Source organism: Phyllopteryx taeniolatus, chromosome 6, assembly GCF_024500385.1.
Source record: "Phyllopteryx taeniolatus isolate TA_2022b chromosome 6, UOR_Ptae_1.2, whole genome shotgun sequence".
NCBI classification, from domain to species: domain Eukaryota; kingdom Metazoa; phylum Chordata; class Actinopteri; order Syngnathiformes; family Syngnathidae; genus Phyllopteryx; species Phyllopteryx taeniolatus.
Window position 1 is genome coordinate 8,980,082 of NC_084507.1, and position 21,097 is coordinate 9,001,178.

General features: G+C 43.3%; 3 protein-coding genes and 1 long non-coding RNA gene across 11 annotated transcripts in view; 2 read left to right on the forward strand and 2 right to left on the reverse strand.

Annotated features, from left to right (window-relative positions):
• Window positions 1–33: 33 nt before the first annotated feature.
• Window positions 34–9,582, forward strand: rnf146 (ring finger protein 146). 3 transcript variants are annotated; one of them, XM_061775720.1, is made up of 3 exons: window positions 34–167; window positions 1,283–1,342; window positions 7,876–9,582. In XM_061775720.1, the coding sequence occupies exon 3, from the start codon at window positions 7,879–7,881 to the stop codon at window positions 9,070–9,072; it is 1,194 nt and encodes a 397-aa protein (XP_061631704.1). In that variant the 5' UTR covers window positions 34–167; window positions 1,283–1,342; window positions 7,876–7,878; the 3' UTR covers window positions 9,073–9,582. The 3 variants fall into 3 exon arrangements, with proteins under 3 accessions (XP_061631704.1, XP_061631703.1, XP_061631705.1); XM_061775719.1 differs by lacking the exon at window positions 34–167 and adding an exon at window positions 194–639; XM_061775721.1 differs by lacking the exon at window positions 34–167 and adding an exon at window positions 660–683.
• An 875-nt stretch (window positions 9,583–10,457) lies between these two features.
• On the reverse strand, window positions 10,458–17,276 carry echdc1 (enoyl CoA hydratase domain containing 1). Of its 4 annotated transcripts, none has more exons than XM_061775726.1 (7): window positions 15,041–15,132; window positions 14,575–14,628; window positions 14,161–14,333; window positions 13,883–13,911; window positions 13,163–13,215; window positions 12,995–13,075; window positions 10,458–11,316 (listed from the first exon to the last, which is right to left on the reverse strand). In XM_061775726.1, the coding sequence occupies exons 2-7, from the start codon at window positions 14,622–14,624 to the stop codon at window positions 10,899–10,901; spliced, it is 804 nt and encodes a 267-aa protein (XP_061631710.1). In that variant the 5' UTR covers window positions 14,625–14,628; window positions 15,041–15,132; the 3' UTR covers window positions 10,458–10,898. The 4 variants fall into 4 exon arrangements, with proteins under 4 accessions (XP_061631710.1, XP_061631707.1, XP_061631708.1 ...); XM_061775723.1 differs by having other exon boundaries at window positions 13,769–13,911; window positions 15,041–15,131; XM_061775724.1 differs by lacking the exons at window positions 14,575–14,628; window positions 15,041–15,132 and adding an exon at window positions 16,346–17,276 and having other exon boundaries at window positions 13,769–13,911.
• LOC133479152 (uncharacterized) lies at window positions 13,825–17,706 on the forward strand. Its single transcript, XR_009788848.1, has 3 exons — window positions 13,825–13,950; window positions 14,542–14,644; window positions 17,574–17,706. It is a non-coding gene; the product is annotated as an uncharacterized LOC133479152 (long non-coding RNA).
• Window positions 17,707–19,158: 1,452 nt separating this feature from the next.
• Window positions 19,159–21,097, reverse strand: part of LOC133479147 (protein SOGA3-like) — a 28,808-nt gene continuing 26,869 nt past the window's right edge. For 2 of the 3 annotated variants that reach the window (XM_061775713.1, XM_061775712.1), the window contains one exon: window positions 19,159–20,632. In XM_061775713.1, the coding sequence (XP_061631697.1) occupies window positions 20,483–20,632 (150 nt within the window). In that variant the 3' untranslated portion in view covers window positions 19,159–20,482. Of the gene's footprint in view, window positions 20,633–20,714; window positions 20,751–21,097 lie in introns of all 3 variants that reach the window. The other variant, XM_061775714.1, reaches the window with a different exon arrangement.

The window sequence follows — 21,097 nt, forward strand, 5'->3', positions numbered from 1 at the left end:
TTGCCTCTTTTTTTATTTTTTATTTTTTTAACTCGCGTTCTGCTGCTGAGTGACGAAGCCGGAGCATCCAAAATAAATGAAAACAAGAATACGCAACGCATTTAAGGATTTAGACCTTAATTCTTATGTAGCAGTGCCACTTGTGACGTTAGTACGACCACGTAAAGGTAGAACACTCCACATTTAAACACGTACTTTACTTTATTTCACTTAATTTAGCAATTTTACAATTTCCTCCGTTTGAGTTGACATTATAATTTCGACACACTATTTGATATAATGGGTTACGACACTCCGTACTTTCCCCTTTTATACAAGGAATGATTTTATCCTACCCTAACATTTTAAATAGTGACTGACTGTGAGTAAACATGTTGGATTATTATTTTATGATTTTATCTTTATTTATGTTATTTGAAGGCGTCTGTGTTAATTTAGAACGTCAACAACTCGGATGTGACGTAAGTTGAACATCAGAAATCCGGGGTAAATTGAATGCGTCACTCCAAGCTTCTTTTTATACGGTGGAAAACAAAGCCAGAAAACATTGGGATTTGTTTCATTGACGTTTGCTAGTGGCGCCCCTTTATTTAAATGTAGCTGTGTCAGAAGAAGTGGACAACGACATCGATCAGTACGGTATGTAACCGCGAAGCTGGTTGGACTGTGACGCGAGAGGAAAGGTGCTCCTTGTTGTTAATGTCGACCTGCTAAAATAAGCTAGCGCCATCACATGAACCCCGTCTATTTGCTGGAGTCAAATTACTGCCCTCAGCCTAACTAGCCGTAGCAACTAGGAAGAGCGTTACAGATTCCACTGTTAATTTTATTTTTGTTTGTTATTTTGTCATATGTACTCATTTTTTTAACACATTTGCTTTGTTCATTTCTCGAACGCCATTTCATCTAGTTTGCATTAGGACTGTCATTCACCACAGTGAGGTTCATGGAAATATTCCATTGTCATCTCTTTCTGGTACTGCAGTTGGTAATATAAACTGCTTTTTTTTCTGTGGCTTATTTTGCTAAGAGGCCGTCAGCACAAATGTGTAGCGTTTTTTCCCACTCAATCGGTTCCATGCAAGTCAAACAATTAACAGAGTAGCCCTTTGTTCAAAACACTCGTTCATGTCAGTAACAGCTGTGTCGAAAATCTTTGTAATGTCACGCGTAAAATGCAACTTGTTTATCAAGTGTCAGCCAAAGTTTTTACATCAGGAGTTTCTAACTGTGTGGATTGTCTGAGGAAAATTTACTGACCTTCTCTTCTTTTACTTTATAGGTGTAAATTCGAAGGTCCGCCAGCACGCCTCATGATACATGCACATTAAGGCTACTTAATGTGAGTATGCATGTAAGAATACATGCTTTTTGTTTTTTTGTGTGCGTTTGCGTGTGTGTGTGTGTGTGTGTGTGTGTGTGTGTGTGTGTGTGTGTGTGTGTGTGTGTGTGTAGAACATGGACACTCAAGTGTCATTTGGTAGATAGACATTATGGTTGTCTGACTACTAGTGTGGGTGGCCAGCTGTATAATAACTTTTAATCAGCAAAACTTCTTTAAAAAAAAAAAAAAAAAAAACATCACTGCTTCAGAACAGCCACTGAATTAGTTGCTCTTAAATTTCATGTTTTTATATATATCCAATAGGTGAAATTCTAAGACAATATGACTTTAAAAAAAAAAAAAAAAGTTTTGCCCTGAGGATATGCAACAACTAACCAATAGGACAAGATGAGAGAGGACAGGATGTGGGACATGAGCAAGGCAGTGCTACTAATGAGTGGTGCGGTGGGATGCTTTTTCATCCATCCATCCGTTTTCTACCGCTTATCTGAGGTCGGGTCGCAGGGACGCCCAGACTTTCCTCTCCCCAGCCACTTCATCCAGCTTTTCCGGGAAGATCCTGAGCATTCCCAGGCCAGCCTAAAGACGTGGTCTCTCCAGCGTGTCCTGGGTCTCCTCCCGGTGAGACGTGCCCGGAACACCTAACCAGGGAGGCGTCCAGGAGGCATCCGAATCAGATGCCCCAGCCACCTCATCTGGCTCCTCTCGATGTGGAGGAGCAGCCGCTCTACACTGAGATCCTCCCGGATGACCGAGCTTCTCACCCTATCTCTAAGGGAGAGCCCGGACACACTGCGGAGGAAACTCATTTTGGCCGCTTGTATCCGGGATCTTGTTCTTTCGGTCATGACCCACAGCTCGTGACCATAGGTGAGGGTAGGAACGTAGATCAATGGGTAAATTGAGAGCTTCGCCTTTCGGCTTACCTCCTTCTTTACCACAACGGACCGATACAAAGTCCGCATCACTGCAGACGCTGCACCGATCCGTCTGGTGATCTCCCGTTCCATTCTTCCCTCACTCGTGAACAAGACCCCAAGATACTTTAACTCCTCCACTTGGGGCAGGATCTAATCCCCGACCCGGAGAGGGCACGCCACCCTTTACCGACTGAGGACCATGGTCTCAGATTTGGAGGTGCTGAGTCTCATCCCAGCCGCTTCACATTCTGCTGCGAACTGCTCCCGTAAGAGTTGGAGATCACGGCTTGGAGCCGACAGCACCACATCATCTGAAAAAAGCAGAGATGCAATACTGAGGCCACAAAACCAGACCCCCTCTACGCCTCGGCTCCGCCTTGAAATTCTGTCCATAAAAGTTATGAACAGAAACGGTGACAAAGGGCAGCCTTTGAGGACTCCAACCCTCACCGGAAACGAGTCCGACTTACTGCCGAATATGCGGACCAAACTCTGACTCCGGTCGTACAGGGACCGAACAGCCCGTATCAGGGGGTTTGGTGCCCCATACTCCCGAAGCACCCCCTCACAGGACTCCCTGAGGGATACGGTCAAACTCCTTCTCCAAGTCTACAAAACACATGTAGACTGGTTGGGCGAACTCCCATGCAGCCTCGAGGACCCTGCCGAGGGTGTAGAGCTGGTCCACTGTTCCATGGCCAGGACCAAAACCACACTGCTCCTCCTGAATTTTGAAATTCGACTTCCCGACGGACCCTCCTCTTCAGCACCCCTGAATAGACCTTACCAGGGAGGCTGAGGAGTGTGATCCCCAATAGTTGGAACACACCCTCCGGTCCCATCCATCCATCCATTTTCTGAGCCGCTTCTCCTCACTTGGGTCGCGGGCATGCTGGAGCCTATCCCAGCTGTCATCGGGCAGGAGGCAGGGTACACCCTTAACTGGTTGCCAGCCAATCGCAGGGCACATACAAACAAACAACCATTCACACTCGCAGTCACACCTACGGGCAATTTAGAGTCTCCAATTAATGCATGTTTTTGGGATGTGGGAGGAAACCGGAGTGCCCGGAGAAAACCCACACAGGCACGGGGAGAACATGCAAACTCCACACAGGCGGGGCCGGGGATTGAACCCCGCTCCTCAGAACTGTGAGGCTGACGCTCTACCCAGTCACCACCGTGCCGCCTCTTTGTAGTGTATTCAATTAAATATAGGTTGAACATGATTTGCAAATCATTCTGTTTTTATTTATGTTTAAGACAACGTCCCAACTTCATTGGAATTGGGGTTGTACAAATAATAAATAAAATTCACACAAATTTCATATCTATTACAACAAGATGCATAAGATTAAGGGTTTTAGAAAAATAGCTGTATGCTACATTAAAAGGAAATTAAAAAAAACACAGGCGGGGCCGGGGATTGAACCCGGGTCCTCAGAACTGTGAGGCTGACGCTCTAACCAGTCGCCCACCGTGCCGCCACCCTCCGGTCCCCCTTCTTAAAAAGGGGGACCACCACCCCAGTCTGCCAATCCAGAGGCACTGTCCCTGATGTCCACGCAATGTTGCAGAGGCGTGTCAACCAGGACAGCCCCACAACATCCAGAGCCTTTAGGAACTCCGGGCGAATCTCATCCACCCCTGGGGCCTTGCCACAGAGGAGCTTTTTAACCACCTCGGTGACCTCAACCCCAGAGATAGGAGAACCCGCCTCAGAGACCCCAGACTCTGCTTCCTCATGGGAAGGCGTGTCTGTGGAATTGAGGAGGTCTTCGAAGTATTCTCCCCCCCGACTCACAACGTCCCGAGTCGAGGTCAGCAGCGCCCCATCCCCACTATACACAGTGTTGATGGTGCACTGCTTCCCCCTCCTGAGACACCGGATGGTGGACCAGAATTTCCTCTAATCGGTCCGGAAGTCTTTCTCCATGGCCTCACCAAACTCCTCCCATACCAGAGTTTTTGCTTCAGCGACCACCAAAGCTGCATTCCGCTTGGCCACCCGGTACCCATCAGCTGCCTCAGGAGTCCCGCAGGCCAAAAAGGCCCAAAAGGACTCCTTATTGAGCTTGACGGCATCTCCACCAACGGGTTTGGGGATTGCCGCCACGCCAGGAACCGACCACCTTACGCCCACAGCTGCGGTCGGCCGCCTCAGCAATGGAGGCGTGGAACATGGGCCAATCGGACTCGATCTCCCTGCCTCCACCGGAACATAAGCAAAGTTCTGTCGGAGGTGGGAGTTGAAACTCCTTCCGACAGAGGATTCGGCCAGACGTTCCCAGCAGACCCTCACAATAAGTTTGGGCCTGCCACGTCAGACTGGCATCTTCCCCCACCATCGGAGCCAACTCAACACTAGGTGGTGATCAGTTGACAACGCCGCCCCTCTCTTCACCAGAGTGTCCAAGACATGCGGCCGCAAGTCCGATGACACGGCCACTAAGTCGATCATCGAACTGCGACCTAGGGTGTCATGGTGCCAAGTGCACATGTGGACACCCTTATGCTTGAACATGGTGTTTGTTATGGACAATCCGTGATGAGCACAGAAGTCCAATAACAGAACACAGCTCGGGTTCTGATCGGGGGGGGGCGTTCCTCCCAATCACCCCCTTCCAGGTTGCACTGTCATTGCCCACGTGAGCATTGAAGTTCCCCAGCAGGAGCGCTCTCGAGCACCCCCTCCAAGGCCTCCAAAAAGGGTGGGTACTCTGAACTGCTGTTTGGTGCATAGGCACAAACAACAGTCAGGACACGTCCCCCCCCACCCGAAGGCGGAGGGAGGCTACCCTCTCGTCCACCGAGGTGAATCCCAACGTACAGGCGCCGAGACGGGGGGCAATAAGTATACCCACACCTGCTCGCCGCCTCTCACCGTGGGCAACTCCAGAGTGGAAGAGAGTCCAACCCCTCTCGAGGACTGGTACCAGAGCCCAAGCTGTGTGTGGAGGCGAGTCCGACTATATAAAGTCGGAACTTCTCGACCTCACACATCAGCTCTGGCTCCTTCCCTGCCAGAGAGGTGACATTCCACATCCCTAGAGCAAGCTGCTGTAGCCGGGGATTGGATCACCAAGGTCCCTACCTTCGACCAACCCCCAGCTCGCACTGCACCCGACCCCTATGGCCCCCTCCCACAGGTGGTGAGCACATGGGAAGGGGGACCCACGTTACCCTTTCGGGCTGTGCCCGGCCGGATCCCATGGATGCAGGCCCGGCCACCAGGCGCTCGCCTTCGAGCCCCACCTCCACGCCTGACTCCAGAGGGGGGCCCCGGTGACTCGCGTCCGGGCAAGGGAAACCTCGATCCACTTATATTTTTCATCATAAGAGTCTTTTAGCGATGCTTTGTCTGGTCCCTCACCTTGGACCTGTTTGCCATGGGTGACACTACCAGGGGCGTGAAGCCCCAGACAACTTAGCTCCTAGGATCATTGGGACACACAAACCCCTCCACCACGATAAGGTGACGGCTTCCATGAGGGGGGATGCTCTTTATAGTGTCTAAACACCTGGAAAAACCTGTGAGTTGATATCTTAATATAACCTGTGTTATTGTTAGTTGTCCCATCATAAGCAATACAACCCTAAAGTGTGTTTATGGAACTTATTAGTGAAGGAACACCATATTATATGCATGTTAATCAACTGGTGTACGGAGTTGCTGAGCCGGCACATTGCCCTTGCGGATGGATGGGCCTGGGCCCACCCATCCGCAAGGGCGGGCCAAGCCAGCGAGCCCATCCCGCGGGGATCCAGCCAGGGGGACGCCACCCACTCCCCAGGACAGAGGGTGGTCCCCCAGCCCAACCAAAGCGCCCCGACCAGTCCCAAAGGGAGGGGCACAAGTACCGGACCACCACCCTCCACGCCTAATCTCTCCCACCCCACCCCTTCACCCCCATAACTTGTTTTGAAGTCAAGGATAATAATTTTTTCAACAGTTGAATAGACTATAAACCTTGAATTGTAACTTGAACAATAGCTGAACTATTGTTCAAGGTACTATAAAAGGGGTTTGATGACAAAAAATGTTTGAAAATTCATTTATTAGCTATAAGATTTAAACTTTGGCACAGATTTTAGCAATAATCATAGAAGTTGACGCATATGAGTTGCTTTCTTGATCCAGTTTTAGGTCAAAAACACTACCCACCATTTAGCTCACTCATAAATCATGTTACATGGACATTACACATCTAACAGTCTTTAAAATCACTTACAGACACTCCTGTAGTTTTTGCCAAAGTTTATCAGTGGCCCAACGCTGCGCCTGTCTGCAATAAATGTCCGTGTGAAACATTGGTTCTGGCGGTGCACTTTTTCTTTTTTTTTGGAGCCAGAAATTTTGCGTCGACCTATTTTTTTAAGTCAACGTAGAAGAGTTATTAAATGTTTTTATCAAATGTTTATTCAACTTAAATTATTTAACAAATGGCTGTAATATAACAGAGTGAAAAATTTAAGGGGGTCTGAATACTTTGCGTATGATACGGCTCGCAAGCAGGCAACAAAACGCTATGTAGCCTAGCAAGCTAGTGCTAGTACTAACGGTTGTACGTAAACATGCCAGCGTTCTGTCGAATCATGCTCTAAAGTTTTGGTGTTTGTGAAGTAATTTAATTACAGTAAGTTAGCACCCATTACATCTGTCATGTAATGTTGGTTTGACCTGACTGATTAGAATACATGACCTGAGGAGAGAATACTTTTGAAGATACTCAGTATACAGCACACAAGTATAAACAGTAAATGAACAAGTGATTTAAATTGACGCATTGCTCCATGTTGTGATCGGTTGTCGTTTTTTTTTTTTAAACTCTGTGATTGGCCCCAAAAATCTTCATGTAAACCCTAGTCATTATGGTGGTGCATGGAGAGCCTAGTATGTTTTGAAGTGGTACTTGGTGTGGAAAGTATGAGAACCACTGATTTAAAGTATTCATTTGTGCCTGTTCTCACTCTCTCACTTACAGACTTTTCAAAATTAGTGTGCATGCTTCAACCTGTTTTTCACTCTCAGTTGAAGTTTACTGTAGAACTGACACATAAAACAAAAAAGAACTAAATATTGTAACTACAAAAATGTTCAACTAAATCATATAATTCCGTCTAACAAACGTCTGCTAGCTTAATGCTCAAGTATGATGTGAAATTGCATAGACGAGCTAACCGAAATTAGCACATGTTACGGTAATTATAAACCTTCAAACAACTGCTATTTTAACACAGACTGAACAACAACAAATACAGAGCATACAACATTTCTCACAGACACATTCTCTCAGCTCTATGGGAGCAACGACTACTACTGCAGCTCCGTAGGGGACCCTCTCTGCATTTTTCAGTAGACCTCAGTGCTGCCCAACATGTTGCAGTACTACACTGAAAACACAGATTTTTCTCTACTGTAAAAAACTAAAATATATATATATATATATATATATATATATTCTCAATAGAGCTGGAGTACGAACACAAAACCGCAGTATAGCGAGGGAACACTATAGGGTATGTAAATTGTTTATATATACTCTATTTACTGTAACAACTGTAACAATTCTTTTTTTCTTCCTCTTTTTAACTTTTCTCAATCCACAGTACATGCTAAGGATGGCTAGTTGTGGGGAGGTAGACCACTCTGTTAGCTCACTTCCCCCAAGTAAGAAAGGCAGCGGCAGCAGCACCAGCAGCAATGGTGCTGCTGGCAGTGGGAACAGTGCTGAATCATCATGTTCTGGCTCCAACAACACATCGCCAGCCGTCTCTGTACCAGAGTGCGCCATCTGTCTGCAGAGCTGCGTCCACCCAGTGCAACTGCCATGCCACCACATCTTCTGTTTCCTCTGTGTGAAAGGGGCATCCTGGCAGAGCAAACGCTGTGCCCTCTGCAGACAGGAAGTGCCAGATGACTTCATGGAAAGGCCCACACTTCTGTCTCCGGAGGAGCTGAAAGCGTCAGCGGGGGGTCGTGGCGGGGAAGTGAACGATCACGCCTGGTATTACGAGGGCCGCAACGGTTGGTGGCAGTATGATGTGCGAACCAGCCGTGAGCTGGAGGACGCTTTCTCCAAGGGCAAGAAGACGGCGGAAATGCTCATCGCCGGGTTTTTGTATGTAGCCGACTTGGAGAACATGGTGCAGTACAGGCGTAATGAGCACGGACGTAGACGCAAGATGAAGCGGGATGTTTTGGATATTCCCAAGAAGGGAGTGGCTGGACTGCGTTTGGACACAGAGGGTGTCACAGGGGCAATCGGGGCAGTGGGTCGAGAAAACTCTGCCGATGGAGCCGATACAACAGCAGCAGGTGTACAACAGCAGGGCACTGGCATCTCATCTGCTCCGCCAGCTCCTCCACCCACTTTGAGACCTCAAACTTCCTTGGGCGGTCGACCTGGCAGCAGCAGCCCCTCTTTAGAAGAGGCGCTCTCACAACTCCAAGTCAGCCACAGGCCCACTCCATCATGCGAGCGATCTGGCGCTGGTGAAGGAGAGGACGAAGACGAAGAGGAGGTAGCGGCTTCACCCTCCGGGTCTTCTGACCGTCACACCTCCGTGGACGAATCCGGCTCTGGAGACTGGAGCGATGATGAGGAAGAAGAGGATCATAATGAAGAAGCGCAGGGGGGAGGCGACTGTGAGCACATGGAGCTGATGGAGGGTCGGTCGCAGAGGCAAAGACTGAACCGAGAGGACCGAGCCCTTCCTGGAGCAGAGTCCACTTCCCACCCTTCGTCATCTGCAAGTGAAAGGTCCCGAATGCCTGATGGTCAGTGTACAGTGACTGAAGTGTGAACTTTTTCCTTTCTCAAATAACTCTGTTCTGTTCCGCTCCATTAATTTATTCTATCCTTTGTGCGCTCATTCACTCTCACTGCTCACAAACTGACCCATGTTTTCCAGCGGCAAGAGTAGTAATGACGATCTGTGACATGTTAGAGGGAGCATGAATGAGTCATTTGGAACTGCATCATCCTCAACGTGAATAGCTGCATTTTAATTATTAACTCTCTCAGCTAACATTTCACACACATCAAGCGCTCCTTCTCTTTCACAACTCTCAACCTACTGGATTAGTTTGCTTCAGGTTTTACCAAATAGTGAATTTTCAGTGCATTTTTACATGTGAAATCATCTTGAGGCAGGTTGTGTTTTCTCTATCACCCTTGAGGAACATAATTCATATTTAATATCTTGCAACATTGTAAAGTCTGCAACGTACTAAATATTTCACTGCCTATTGATGTTTATCGGCATCGGATCGCTCAACTGCAGCAAAGTACTTTTTTTTTTTTTTTTTTTTTTTTTTTTAAATACATATAAAAATAGATGTAACTTTTCATTGAAATTGTTCAACTCTAAGTAACTGGAACTATAATGTGAAGTATCATTGTTGGATGTTAAAAGTTGGCTACAACGAGAGTATTCTCCACTGGAGTGTTGCCAAAATATAAAGTAAAACTGGTGCATGTTTGAAGAGAGTTATTTTAACACTACACTTGGCAAGATGCTCTTTATTTTGGGTTTGGTGTGGATAAATGTCCTTTTGTTTTGACATTGGTTTTAAATCTGATATTACTTGCAACATGTCAGGCAGTAAGACGGTCATGCCATTCCAAATCAAAGTTTGAAGTTTTATTCTGTGTGCTTAGATCCTCTTGGACTTTCCATTCTGAATATTTGTTTTTTTTAAGTTCGCTTGGCAATTTTTTACTTGGTTTGTAAATTAATAAATGGTCATTTCATCATTCTAACAATGGCTTTTTGCTGTATTATATTCATGAGGCACATTACTAGTTATTTATTTCCTTTACAATAGATGTTCCCCCCCCCTTAGACACATTACATCTACTTTGAGTCCATGTGGGATAGTGTATAGCTATTAAACCCAGCCCCACCTGAAAGTTTATCAACCAGAGAAAACAAAAACTGTAGCAATTCCAGCATTTCACATAGCTCGAGATCTGATTCAGTTTTTGTAGATGTAATTTGGAGCCCAAGTCTTAAAATAGGGATACATTGGCAAATGTAAACAAGATTTTAGTTTGACCTGTAGTCCCAATCCAGTGTCAGGTTTAACACCTAAACCACAGCGACGTGGCGCTAAAGCCCCTCTTTGAACATTTGGAATATAAAATGGGGTTACAAAAACACAACATGGCATTTAACATTAACCTGACTGCTTGATTGTGGTCTCTTTAATAATAATACAAATATAATAAAAACCATAAGGTCAAAGGTAAGTAGAGACAAAAAAAATAATTAAAACCGTAATAAAGATGTTAAATAATACAGTATTTCAATATCCCTCATGAAGAGGACACCCTACTAAACCGTATCAATGAAACAAGCTGGTAACAGTATCACATCAGCTATCAAATGACACACGATCCCAAGACTGGAAGATCCAATTTCTTAAAACTATAATCATGAAATTGCAAAATGAACGAGTGGTGTAATTCTAAATGGTAAGTATATTTTTATGCATGACATACTCTGTAGATTAACACAGTTGCTAAAATGCACAGCAGCAAGGTTTTATTCCAAGTTTGACCTGCACAGTTTCCACAGTCGGATTAAATGCAATTATGCAAGTCTTAAATTTGGTCAGTATGACATGCTCATTTGTATTTAGACTTACTGGTTAATGCCTGTAGGTTGGCTGGACCCCCCCAAACAGTCCCAAACACCTGCTTCTCAGTCCTCAGAGCCTCCACTAGAGGGAGCTCTCTCCCTGACAACGCTACTTTTTTAATAGCCTGGATCACTGACGGTGGTCCTGTAGTGTAGTGACAGAGCCACTTTTCAGCCTGTTGTAGGACAGTCCCCACACCTTCCTCAACCTGAGGGTCTTTAAGAACTCCATCTGCCAGCCGTATCTGGACGCCAAATTCAGGGTCCACTTTTGAAGCACCACTGAGCAATTTCAGGGAATTTTGGCTTCCAACAAGATGGACCAGTCGAGCAGCTCCGCCCCAGCCTGGGACCACACCCAGGTGTTTGTGTACAAACTGGACCACACTGCCAGGTGCCATTAATCTAAAAAAGAAGTATCAGACTTGAATTATTTTACAGGCAAGCTCAGGTTATCCTGTTTTAATCGGGAGTACACACTTAAATTGATGACTGGGCCAAATTTGAGCATTTTCCTCTCTTCCGATCAAAGACTGCAATAGCCCCGATCAGATGTCTGTAAAAAATTATCTTGTGCTGTGCAGTGTGTTACGCGTGATTGTTCTTCTCCGATCTGCTTGGAGAACGATCGGGGCCAACAATCTGTAATGTTAAACATACCTTTTTACACACTGATCCAGGAGTTTTGTATTGTCTGCCTTGCAGACATTTCCAATAGCACTACCAACCACAAATTAGGAAAATAATGGATCTCTACCCCCTGACTCAGAATTTTGGACCCAAATCAATACAAAGATATTTGTATTGATTTGGGTCCATGACTTCCAAACCGGCGGCACGGTGGCCGACTGGTTAGAGCGTCAGCCTCACAGTTCTGAGGTGCGGGGTTCAATCCCCGTCCCCGCCTGTGTGGAGTTTGCATGTTCTCCCCGTGCCTGCGTGGGTTTTCTCCGGGCACTCCGGTTTCCTCCCACATCCCAAAAACATGCATTAATTGGAGACTCTAAATTGCCCCTAGGCATGACTGTGAGTGCGAATGGTTGTTTGTTTCTATGTGCCCTGCGATTGGCTGGCAACCAGTTCAGGGTGTACCCCGCCTCCTGCCCGATGACAGCTGGGATAGGCTCCAGCACGCCCGCGACCCTAGTGAGGAGAAGCGGCTCAGAAAATGGATGGATGGATGGACTTCCAAACCAAAATGCTTAAAATGGGTTTAGTTGATGCAGAAAGATACTCACAATGTTTCTCAGGCACAACAGATGATTATCTCCATGCCATCTGGATTTGCCAAGCTGTTAACTCTTTTTGGACAGCAATTATTGGAAAACTATCCACGATTACAAAATCCAACCCTCACCAGCTCTCTGCTTGCTACGAGACTTGACCCAGGTGAATTCAACTTAAATACAGAAACCCCCTACTCATTTACTTAACAAGTGCCAAGAAGGTCATCCTTCAAAACTACAAATCCCCAAAATCTTGCCTCATCACACACCGGAACAATTTACTTGCAGAATACATAGGGAATAGAAAGAATGACTACATGCAGGAGCAACACTATATCAAACTTTAATGAATGACAGTATTTATGACCCATACACCTGTACGGATAAAGTATATCCAGCTATCTATCTATCTATCCATCTGTCCATCTCTCTATCCACCTGAAGCTCACATTGTTGCAGGACACAAATAGAGAGCAGTGGTTGCGTTGAGTGTTTGTATAATGTGTGCCCCAACCAAGTCATTTGCCACAATAAAAAATTACAAGGAGAGGAATGTATTTACCATAAGCTAAGCTAGCCTAACTGCTTCTATTTCTTCTTCTTTGTATTTTCCAGCAGTCTTTGGCACTATGGTGGTTTGGCGTAGTAGACCCCCAATCAGTGGATATATCGCTGCATGTGTGTGTGTGGTGTGCTGTGTTGGTCATCTCGAGTACACCCCACGCTCTAAGAGCTGTAAGCAGAGTGATTTTTGTGTGGGGTCTCTTAACAGTTCAAAAAATTGGTTACGATGGTAACAATCAGTATTTGTTTAGTTGTACCCCTTTTTTAAAAAAAAAAAAAAAAAAAAACCTTACCTGAAATCACAGGCAGTAGTAAGTTCTGCGCCTCCACCTACCGCTCTCCCCTCCACGAGAGCAACAGAGATCATAGGCAGCCTGCACTGGGAACACCGCATATTGGCCTCCAATTACATAAAACAACTGCATAAGCTTTGATCATACGGAATAAAAAAGCCCCCTTACCTGAGTAGTCTTGTAAGAGCATTCTGCATAAACATACACATCTTCATGCCATCCTACAAGACAAAAGCAACATCACTTGGGCATAGACCATTGCGTGTTCAAATCATTTCAAGTATAATCTAATGTATGCATGAAAGTAAAACGGGACACGAACATACTGACTTTTAGCATCTTAACATTTTCATTTTATTTTTACGTTATTATAGTTTTATATGAGATCCCACACATGACAATGAAAAAAATCTTTTTTTTTTTTCTTGTCTGGTAAATACATTGCAATTGTAAACTCTTCTCTTTTGTCATTCCTATTGTGGTGAATCACTTGTGAGCCACGTTAAACATGTCGCTCCCTAATTGGCTATCATTCCACTTGCAAAGCCAAAACTGTTCCGACATAAAAACTGATACAGATCATCTATTCAGCATGACAAAGCAGCTTAACACGAAAAGTAAAAAAAAAAAAAAAAAAAAAAGATAAATTAAAAAAAGATAAAGCAAATAATCGTTCAGATAGATTTAGAGAATTGGGCCTTGTCAGTATGTGTGTGCCCTGCTTTAGGGTGTAGGCTTAGGAGATGAAAATCTTTTACTATCGTTTATTCATACTTGAGGTTTTGATATGGCTTGGACAGCATTAAGGTCTGATCCAGAACAGAAAGTTCCCGCAGCACCCTGAAGTATGAGTCCTTTTCCGTCTGACCACTGCTCCAGTTGACTCACCTTTTCCTCCAGCTGCACCATCATGCTGCCTGGGGCAGAACAGCACAATACAACCTTTATTGCACAAGGTAACAAATTTTACATTACAAAAATCTCATGACACAACACCAAACAAAATTGTATATATATTTTTTTTAATAATTAAAAAAAAAAGTGATACATACGTTTTATTATGTACTTTCTGCCTAGTGGAAGAGCATTTAATTGTTTTGCCTGTCACTATATGCTGCTGGCATAGACAGAAGATACAGTATATAATGGTTTTTGAGAAACCTTACCGGAGAAGGCGTTCATGCGGGAAGGGTTGTTGATCGTAAGGACAGCAATGCCAGACTCCTGTTTGGAAAGCTCAATGGTGCCTCCAGGAAAGCCCAGCAGCTTGGCCTTAATTTCCTCTTGGTCGAAGTCCAGCTCAGTGTAAACTCTGCCACTCACCGGTCTCTGCCACATCCTTGAGAATATACTGTATGTTAAGTCACATTGAACAAATATGCTGATACGTCTCAGAGGTTTTGCATGATTTGAATTAATAATGACTAATAAGACCTCTCTGACAATGTCATACTGAGCATTATTATCTTTGTCAGGGCACTTTTTGTCACTATATTGAATTACGTTTCATTGAATTGACAGTGAATCTTTACTGCTGTAATGTCCAGTCAGTTCATTTTACAGAGAAAAGGCTCCGATACCTGGCCCAGCTCCCCCTCAGCAAATGATGCCTCGCTGCACAGATGACCATGATCCTTCAGCACGGACAAGGTTTGTGGCCAAATATAGATATTTAAAAAAAAAATGATGAGCATGACAAATAACAATTTGATTTTAATTTTTTTTTTTTTAATGAAAAGCTACTTGTATGTGATGGTTCACGTACAGATTGCTGTACTTCACCTTGACTTGACTTGGTTAATTAAATATCATAAAAACATGTATGTGGATATTCTGGGTACGCAGAGTTAAGTCACGATAATGCAATGTCATAAACAGTGACGAACGAACGTGTTTGTACATCAGGTACATTGCCGTGAACGTGAAACACCTCAGTATTTTACGTTGTTGTGTTTTTTTTTTAAGATGTAGGGTGAGTCAAAATCCTGAGCAAACACCATGGTATCTAACGATCTCATTTTTGCAACAAAACTGTGCAAAACCAACCTTGAACGTTGCAGTGTGCTACTCTGAAATACTTCCCCCCCGAAACGGAATTCTTCTTCTTGTTTGATTTGAATGGTGCTTGGCAATCAGCCTCCAAGAGCATTACCGCCACCTACCGAACTAAAGTGTAGGACACTAGATAACTGGAACTAAGCCCCAATCTTTGAAGATTGTCGATATTAAAATATCATATATATATTGTTTTTACCCTAGTGCTGATGTCATTTTATGCAGATGTTAACCACTAACGATTAATAGTCTTTACTTATATTATCTAAATTAAGACCTATCCCACCCAGTGTACAGAATTAACCCACCACCATAATGCCCTGATATGCCACCACCTCATGATTGTGTTTGTGTACATGGTGTTCCCCCACTCAGTAACTCCCCCACTTTTTTCTGTCCAAAATCCGTAATTCCTAGGATTTTTTTTCAAAGGCATTAACTAATTATCTTTAGTTTCACTGTATTCTTCTCTGTTTGCATTGAACAATATACCATAAATCAGGAAAACATTTTTTATAAAAATTTTTTTTACTCACATTTAATTTTTTTTTACTCACAATGTGAGTGTCTGTCTTTAATTTGTTGCATCTCTCACATGGCCCTACATGCCTTTTTATATTCTGTTGGTTGGTTTGTTATTTATTTGTTCCATTTGTCCATTTGCTTCCTTGACAGTTTCAGCAAATATACTGTACTTTCTGACATTTTAATCCACTGCATTGCCTTGCTTTCTTACTGGCCTCACATCCGGTGTAATCCGAGCTTCATTCTCCTCCACAGTTCAAAGCGTTTTAGCTTAGCGCTTTCTGTGCATTTCCTACATTTCATTTCACCCAGTCTTGCTTGCGTCAAACAGCCGCTACATGCCGTGACTTTTCTAGTACCTCAATGCTGGGGTTCATATAAGGTCTAATTCCCTGTAGGACGTAGACTGTAAATTCTAGTTGGCAGGCTTTCCTCATCAAACTATATGAGTTACAAGCGATTGTAAATTGTGTTTTGCAACTAACCTGAGTCACCCGTGCTCTCTTCACATTCATTACTTCATCGGCTGTAACAGTTGTGGGTATTCCTGAGATAACTCCATGAAATGTCATTTTGGTACCAATGGCTACACCTTGCACTCATTTCCCATCTATTATGGAAAGATAATTCATTTTTGTATTTTTTTGTATTTTACCTTGCAGATAATCAATAACCCTCCATTCTGTAGCTCTCATGTGCTTTCCACCTTTTCTTCCTCCCTTTGTATAGCTTTGGTTAGTTATATTGGGTTCAATTTACTGAAAGACAAACCTCCATCCATCCATCCATTTTCTGCCGCTTATCCGAGGTCGGGTCGCGGGGGCAGTAGCTTCAGCAGGGACGCCCAGACTACACTCTTCCCAGCCCCTTCATCCAGCTCTTCCGGGGGGATCGCGAGGCATTTCGAGGCCAGCTGGGAGACATAGTCTCCACCGTGTCCTGGGCTGTCCCCGTCTCATGCAATGGACTATTCCATCTTCTTACTGCACATGTGCAGACTTGATTCAGGAAGACGGTAGCAGAACAAACCTGTTGGCGCGGTTGTGAGGAAAATTAAGTAGCGTTACTTTGGTGGAGCAGAAACAGTAGAGGGTGAGATTAAAACAAACAGTTTTTATTAACCCTACCAAAGGTTCCACCTTTTTTCACGGTGACACCGAATGTGTGTAACTGATAACAGCAAGAGCTAGTCGCTCTTGACTGTAGCAGTAGCACTGCTGTCAGTGTTAGCCGAGAAGGATTAAATACACCCCTGGTTACCAATCAGCTTTGACATACAGTATCTCAACAACGAGTTCCTCCAACTGCCGAAAACGGAAGTGTTTGTTGCACGTAAAAATGAATGGAAGGGAGTCTGCAACATGCTATCTGATTGGGTCAATGCTCACGCTAAACTAATCAGAAAGGATTTTACTTTGAGTGATGCATCCCTGGTTATCAAAGAGCTGTCGTGGTACACACAGTCGGGCATTAAGTTATTTACTTACCAAGCAAGAGAATAGATACTTGAAAGAATCACAGGGAGATTTTGATTTCATACGTGTCGCCTCTTGCTCTAGTGCTACGGGGCAATAATCACCAAGCTGTTTTCACATTTAGTGTAATTCCGGACTCATAAAAACATAGCTCATATTTTAAGTCACAGACATTTTTGAGTGCTGTAAAGAAAGGCACCCTAAAACTGTTAGAGACATCAGCAACAACCTCCAGAGGCAGGAGTTAGGGGATCATGAACTACTTTTTGCAGAAGACTTCCAGGAAAAAAAAGTACAAAGGCTATACCGAACTAGAAGATGCAAGAAGAATAGCAAGGCCATGCTCGAAAGCTATAAAAGTAGATAAAGGTCTCACACATTATTTGGTTTTTATTTGTACGATTTGATGAGGTAAAGCTCATCCTTTACCAAAGTGTTGGAAGGGCTCTGCACAAACATACAAGCTCATCTGTAGAACACAAAGGAAGTAATGTTATTGCTCAGGCTTGTACGGCTTCTTCTAGGAGGGTCTCACAAATCTTCATTCGTGGAATACATGGAGAGTAACGAAAAGGAAGGTTGAAGACTGTCCAAGTCCATCTCCAGACTTAAACCATGTAGAGTATGCATTTTACCTGCTAATCATGAGACACAAGGTTGTGGTGAAAGTCTGGAAATGCATCATAAAAGAAGAACAGAAAAAAATTGGTGAGGTCAGTGGGTCACAGGCTTGATGCACTTATTGAAAATCAAGGATTTGTAAATGAAAATGTATTTGCTTTAATCTACATCTGTTCCAATTTTGCTCACTTAAAAGGTGGTGCTCTGTTACAAATAATGCTATCTTCTAAGTTGTGTATCAGATCCAAATGTAAATGGTTAAAGCTAAATCTGAGCTGAAATTCATCATTGTATCATATTTATCTTTTGACATTAAACCTGAATGTTTACAGTCAACAGCAAAATTAAAGGAATTGGCCTACTAATACTTTTGGAGGATTGTACATTATTTGGTTGTGTCTGACTGCATGCGTTTGTTGCTTAAGTGATCCGTTAATGTATCCATCGATATATAGCTGTCCTCGGCCTCACAGGAAGTATGATACAGCATGTGCTGCAGTCAGCACATAAGGCTCTATTTCAGGACAGGCATAATGGCAGGTTGGCAGGTGCCTGAGGCTCCCAGGAAGCTGTAGGTTTTCTTTGTGGAAAAGAGACAGATAAATAGTGCTGGAGGCATTGATACGTTTCAGAAGCACCAAAGAGCAAAGTAATACAAAACTTCAAAGACAGCCATTCACGTTGTAAATAATAAGGCCTTAAATTAGACGAATATATGGACTGGTTACTGGAGAGAAAGCCAGAGTATGAGAGGATGAGTATGTGAGTAATTTGGGAACACTAAAGTAAATGAATGACTGTGTCTGCACTGTTCACAACGTTACATACATTGTGACATAGCCTACCTTCTTCACCGTGTTTTTGTTTCTGGAACATTGATGACTGCATCGCAAACGCCCTGATAGATTACCAATCCTTTCCAAACATAACACAGGATAGATCCAACACAGGTTCTGGCTCTGCATTATGAAGCGATGACAATATTTATATCTATACCACGTCACTATGTCCAAGGGTAGGATTTCTGGCACCATAACACTGTTGCACCTGTTATTTCAGTCCGTCTTGGGTGCCAGATTTCACGCTATGTGCATGGGTTACTTTTTCTGTTTGTATAAACAAATGGCTAAATGTGTGAATGTGAATATGATTCGTCTTGCAGTTAACACATCCATGCTGTTCACTAGGAAATTATAGTCTAAAAGTAAGCACCGTGTTACAATTTTGACCCAAAACGCAGACAACATGCAGGAAGCCCTAGAATAGATTAATTGCATAAAAGCGCAAACTCGCATCCTGTTTCAAAGGTCTACATTCATAACTCAGAAGAAGACATCTGAGTGTCACTTGAGATGTCAGCCAACAAGATTGAAGCCGTTATCTCTTGAACTATTGAACTACAGTAGTCCTCTTGACTGAGAGTTATCCACATAATTGATGTTTCTCACTGTTCAGAAAGGAAGAAAGATCAAAAATGAATTCTGTCACGACTTTGTCACTGCATTTTTAGGTATACATTTTCAAAATTATACAATGAGAGTAAATATTCAAGTCATAGTGAACAGGTTTTTACTGATCCTACCATTCACAACTGTGGATTTGCTCAAATGGACAAATTTTTTAAATGTAACATTCTGAAAAACGCACAACAAAACAATATTAGTGACAATATTACAACTGCAGGTGGTACTCAGGTACTCTGGTCTGTCATGGTACAAACACACTATGAGTAAATGTAACAAAAGGACTAAGAGGGTTGAACATCCCTTCGTCCTTATTTTATTACACAAAATTAACAGCAAAGGCATCACTTTAATAGTGATGGGGTCAAGTACTTTGCCAGATATTTAACTAAGTAATGTCCCGATATGTGACCTTTCATTAGTATAAGAAGCAAAAAGTCCTTGTTCTTGTTCAGTAAGCAGCACTATTTATGTTGCAGAGTAAATGATACTCCATATAAGTAACATCAGATACAACTTAAGCATTAAGATGACTGCAATAATGCCATGAGAAACATCAGTTTTCAAACTAAAGTCAGAAAATGATCATAACAAAACCAGCCTTTGGTACAAAGTTATAAAAGGGAACTCACATTTTATGAATAAAGAAATCTGTATTCAAGATATGATTGATGTAAAGTCAGTGCTGAATATAAAACAAAATTGTAAGTCACAGGCAAGGTACAGTACATATATGCAATTCTATTCAAAGCAGAAACGTGACTATGTTAGGCTGAAGATACAGTATATCTGAATCTCACATAATTGTGCCATTGTATCTCTTTTTATGCCAAAACCAATCAATATAATACAAAACACCATACAGTTCCATTTGATAATGAGTTTGCATCGACTTCAGTCATAAATACAGTATGCAGGGCGAAGGTAAAGAGTGAAGCATGATTAGTACAAAATGCTGCAAGGCTTCTGTAGTCAAGGCTAGAATACAGACCTGAGTGTAGTAAATCATAGGTTTTCAGCAACCTCAGAAGCATGTGCAATGCTTGGCGGATCAGTGTGAGCATGTTACTGCACAACTGAAGCTATTTTGGAAAGTCTTCTAGTCAGCTTCGCTCCAGTGGATACAATCGAAAGCAGACTCACAACCAAAGCACCTATAAGTGTGTGACAGAGATCAGAATTACTATGTAAAACAGTGGTGAAGATAACAGCTAGAGTTTGTATCATCACAGAAGGACTCCTGTTGCTCAGACAATGAGGTAAAGATCAAAAGAAGACAGTGTCCAAGTGAAAGGTATGCCAATCAGCAAAGGAGGAAGTGAGTTTCTGGTGGGGGTTGAGGATGGTGGTCAAACAGGGGTTTTACAGGAAGATGTAGCGGTGAAAGAGGAGAAAGTGGGGGAGCGGCTGGCCCATCGGGAAGGCAGACGTCGATTGGCTGGACACGCAGGCTTTGAAAACATGTTCTGGGTTGAGAAGATGCACGAATCGTCTTCATACTGTGGAGAAACACATGAATTAACATTAAAAATGACAACACCATTCTATCAATTATCAAATCTGGCTGCCAAAATACTTTACATGATGTCATGTTTTCCATCTGTAGTCTTCTTGGACCTGGGCAAAATAACAAGTAGTTTCAAACAGCATTAATACTTTCAGCCTTGTCCTGTGAAAACAATATGACAAAACAAACAATGCCCCATTTCAGGGAAATGCCTATAAAATGTCTGACATTTTGACCATGCTCATACTGTATATAATAGAAAGTGCATTGACAGTAACTCGGGCTGTTCACGAATTTGTGGTGACTCGAATTGGCATTCGACTCCGCTGGAAAAAAAACAGCCTAATCAGTTTTTCAGATTCAAATCACAACGAATCAAAGAATAACGTACTACAGTGGAACCTCAGGTTAGGAACGGCCAGGTTTATGCACAGTTCAAAATCTTCGGGTTTTCACT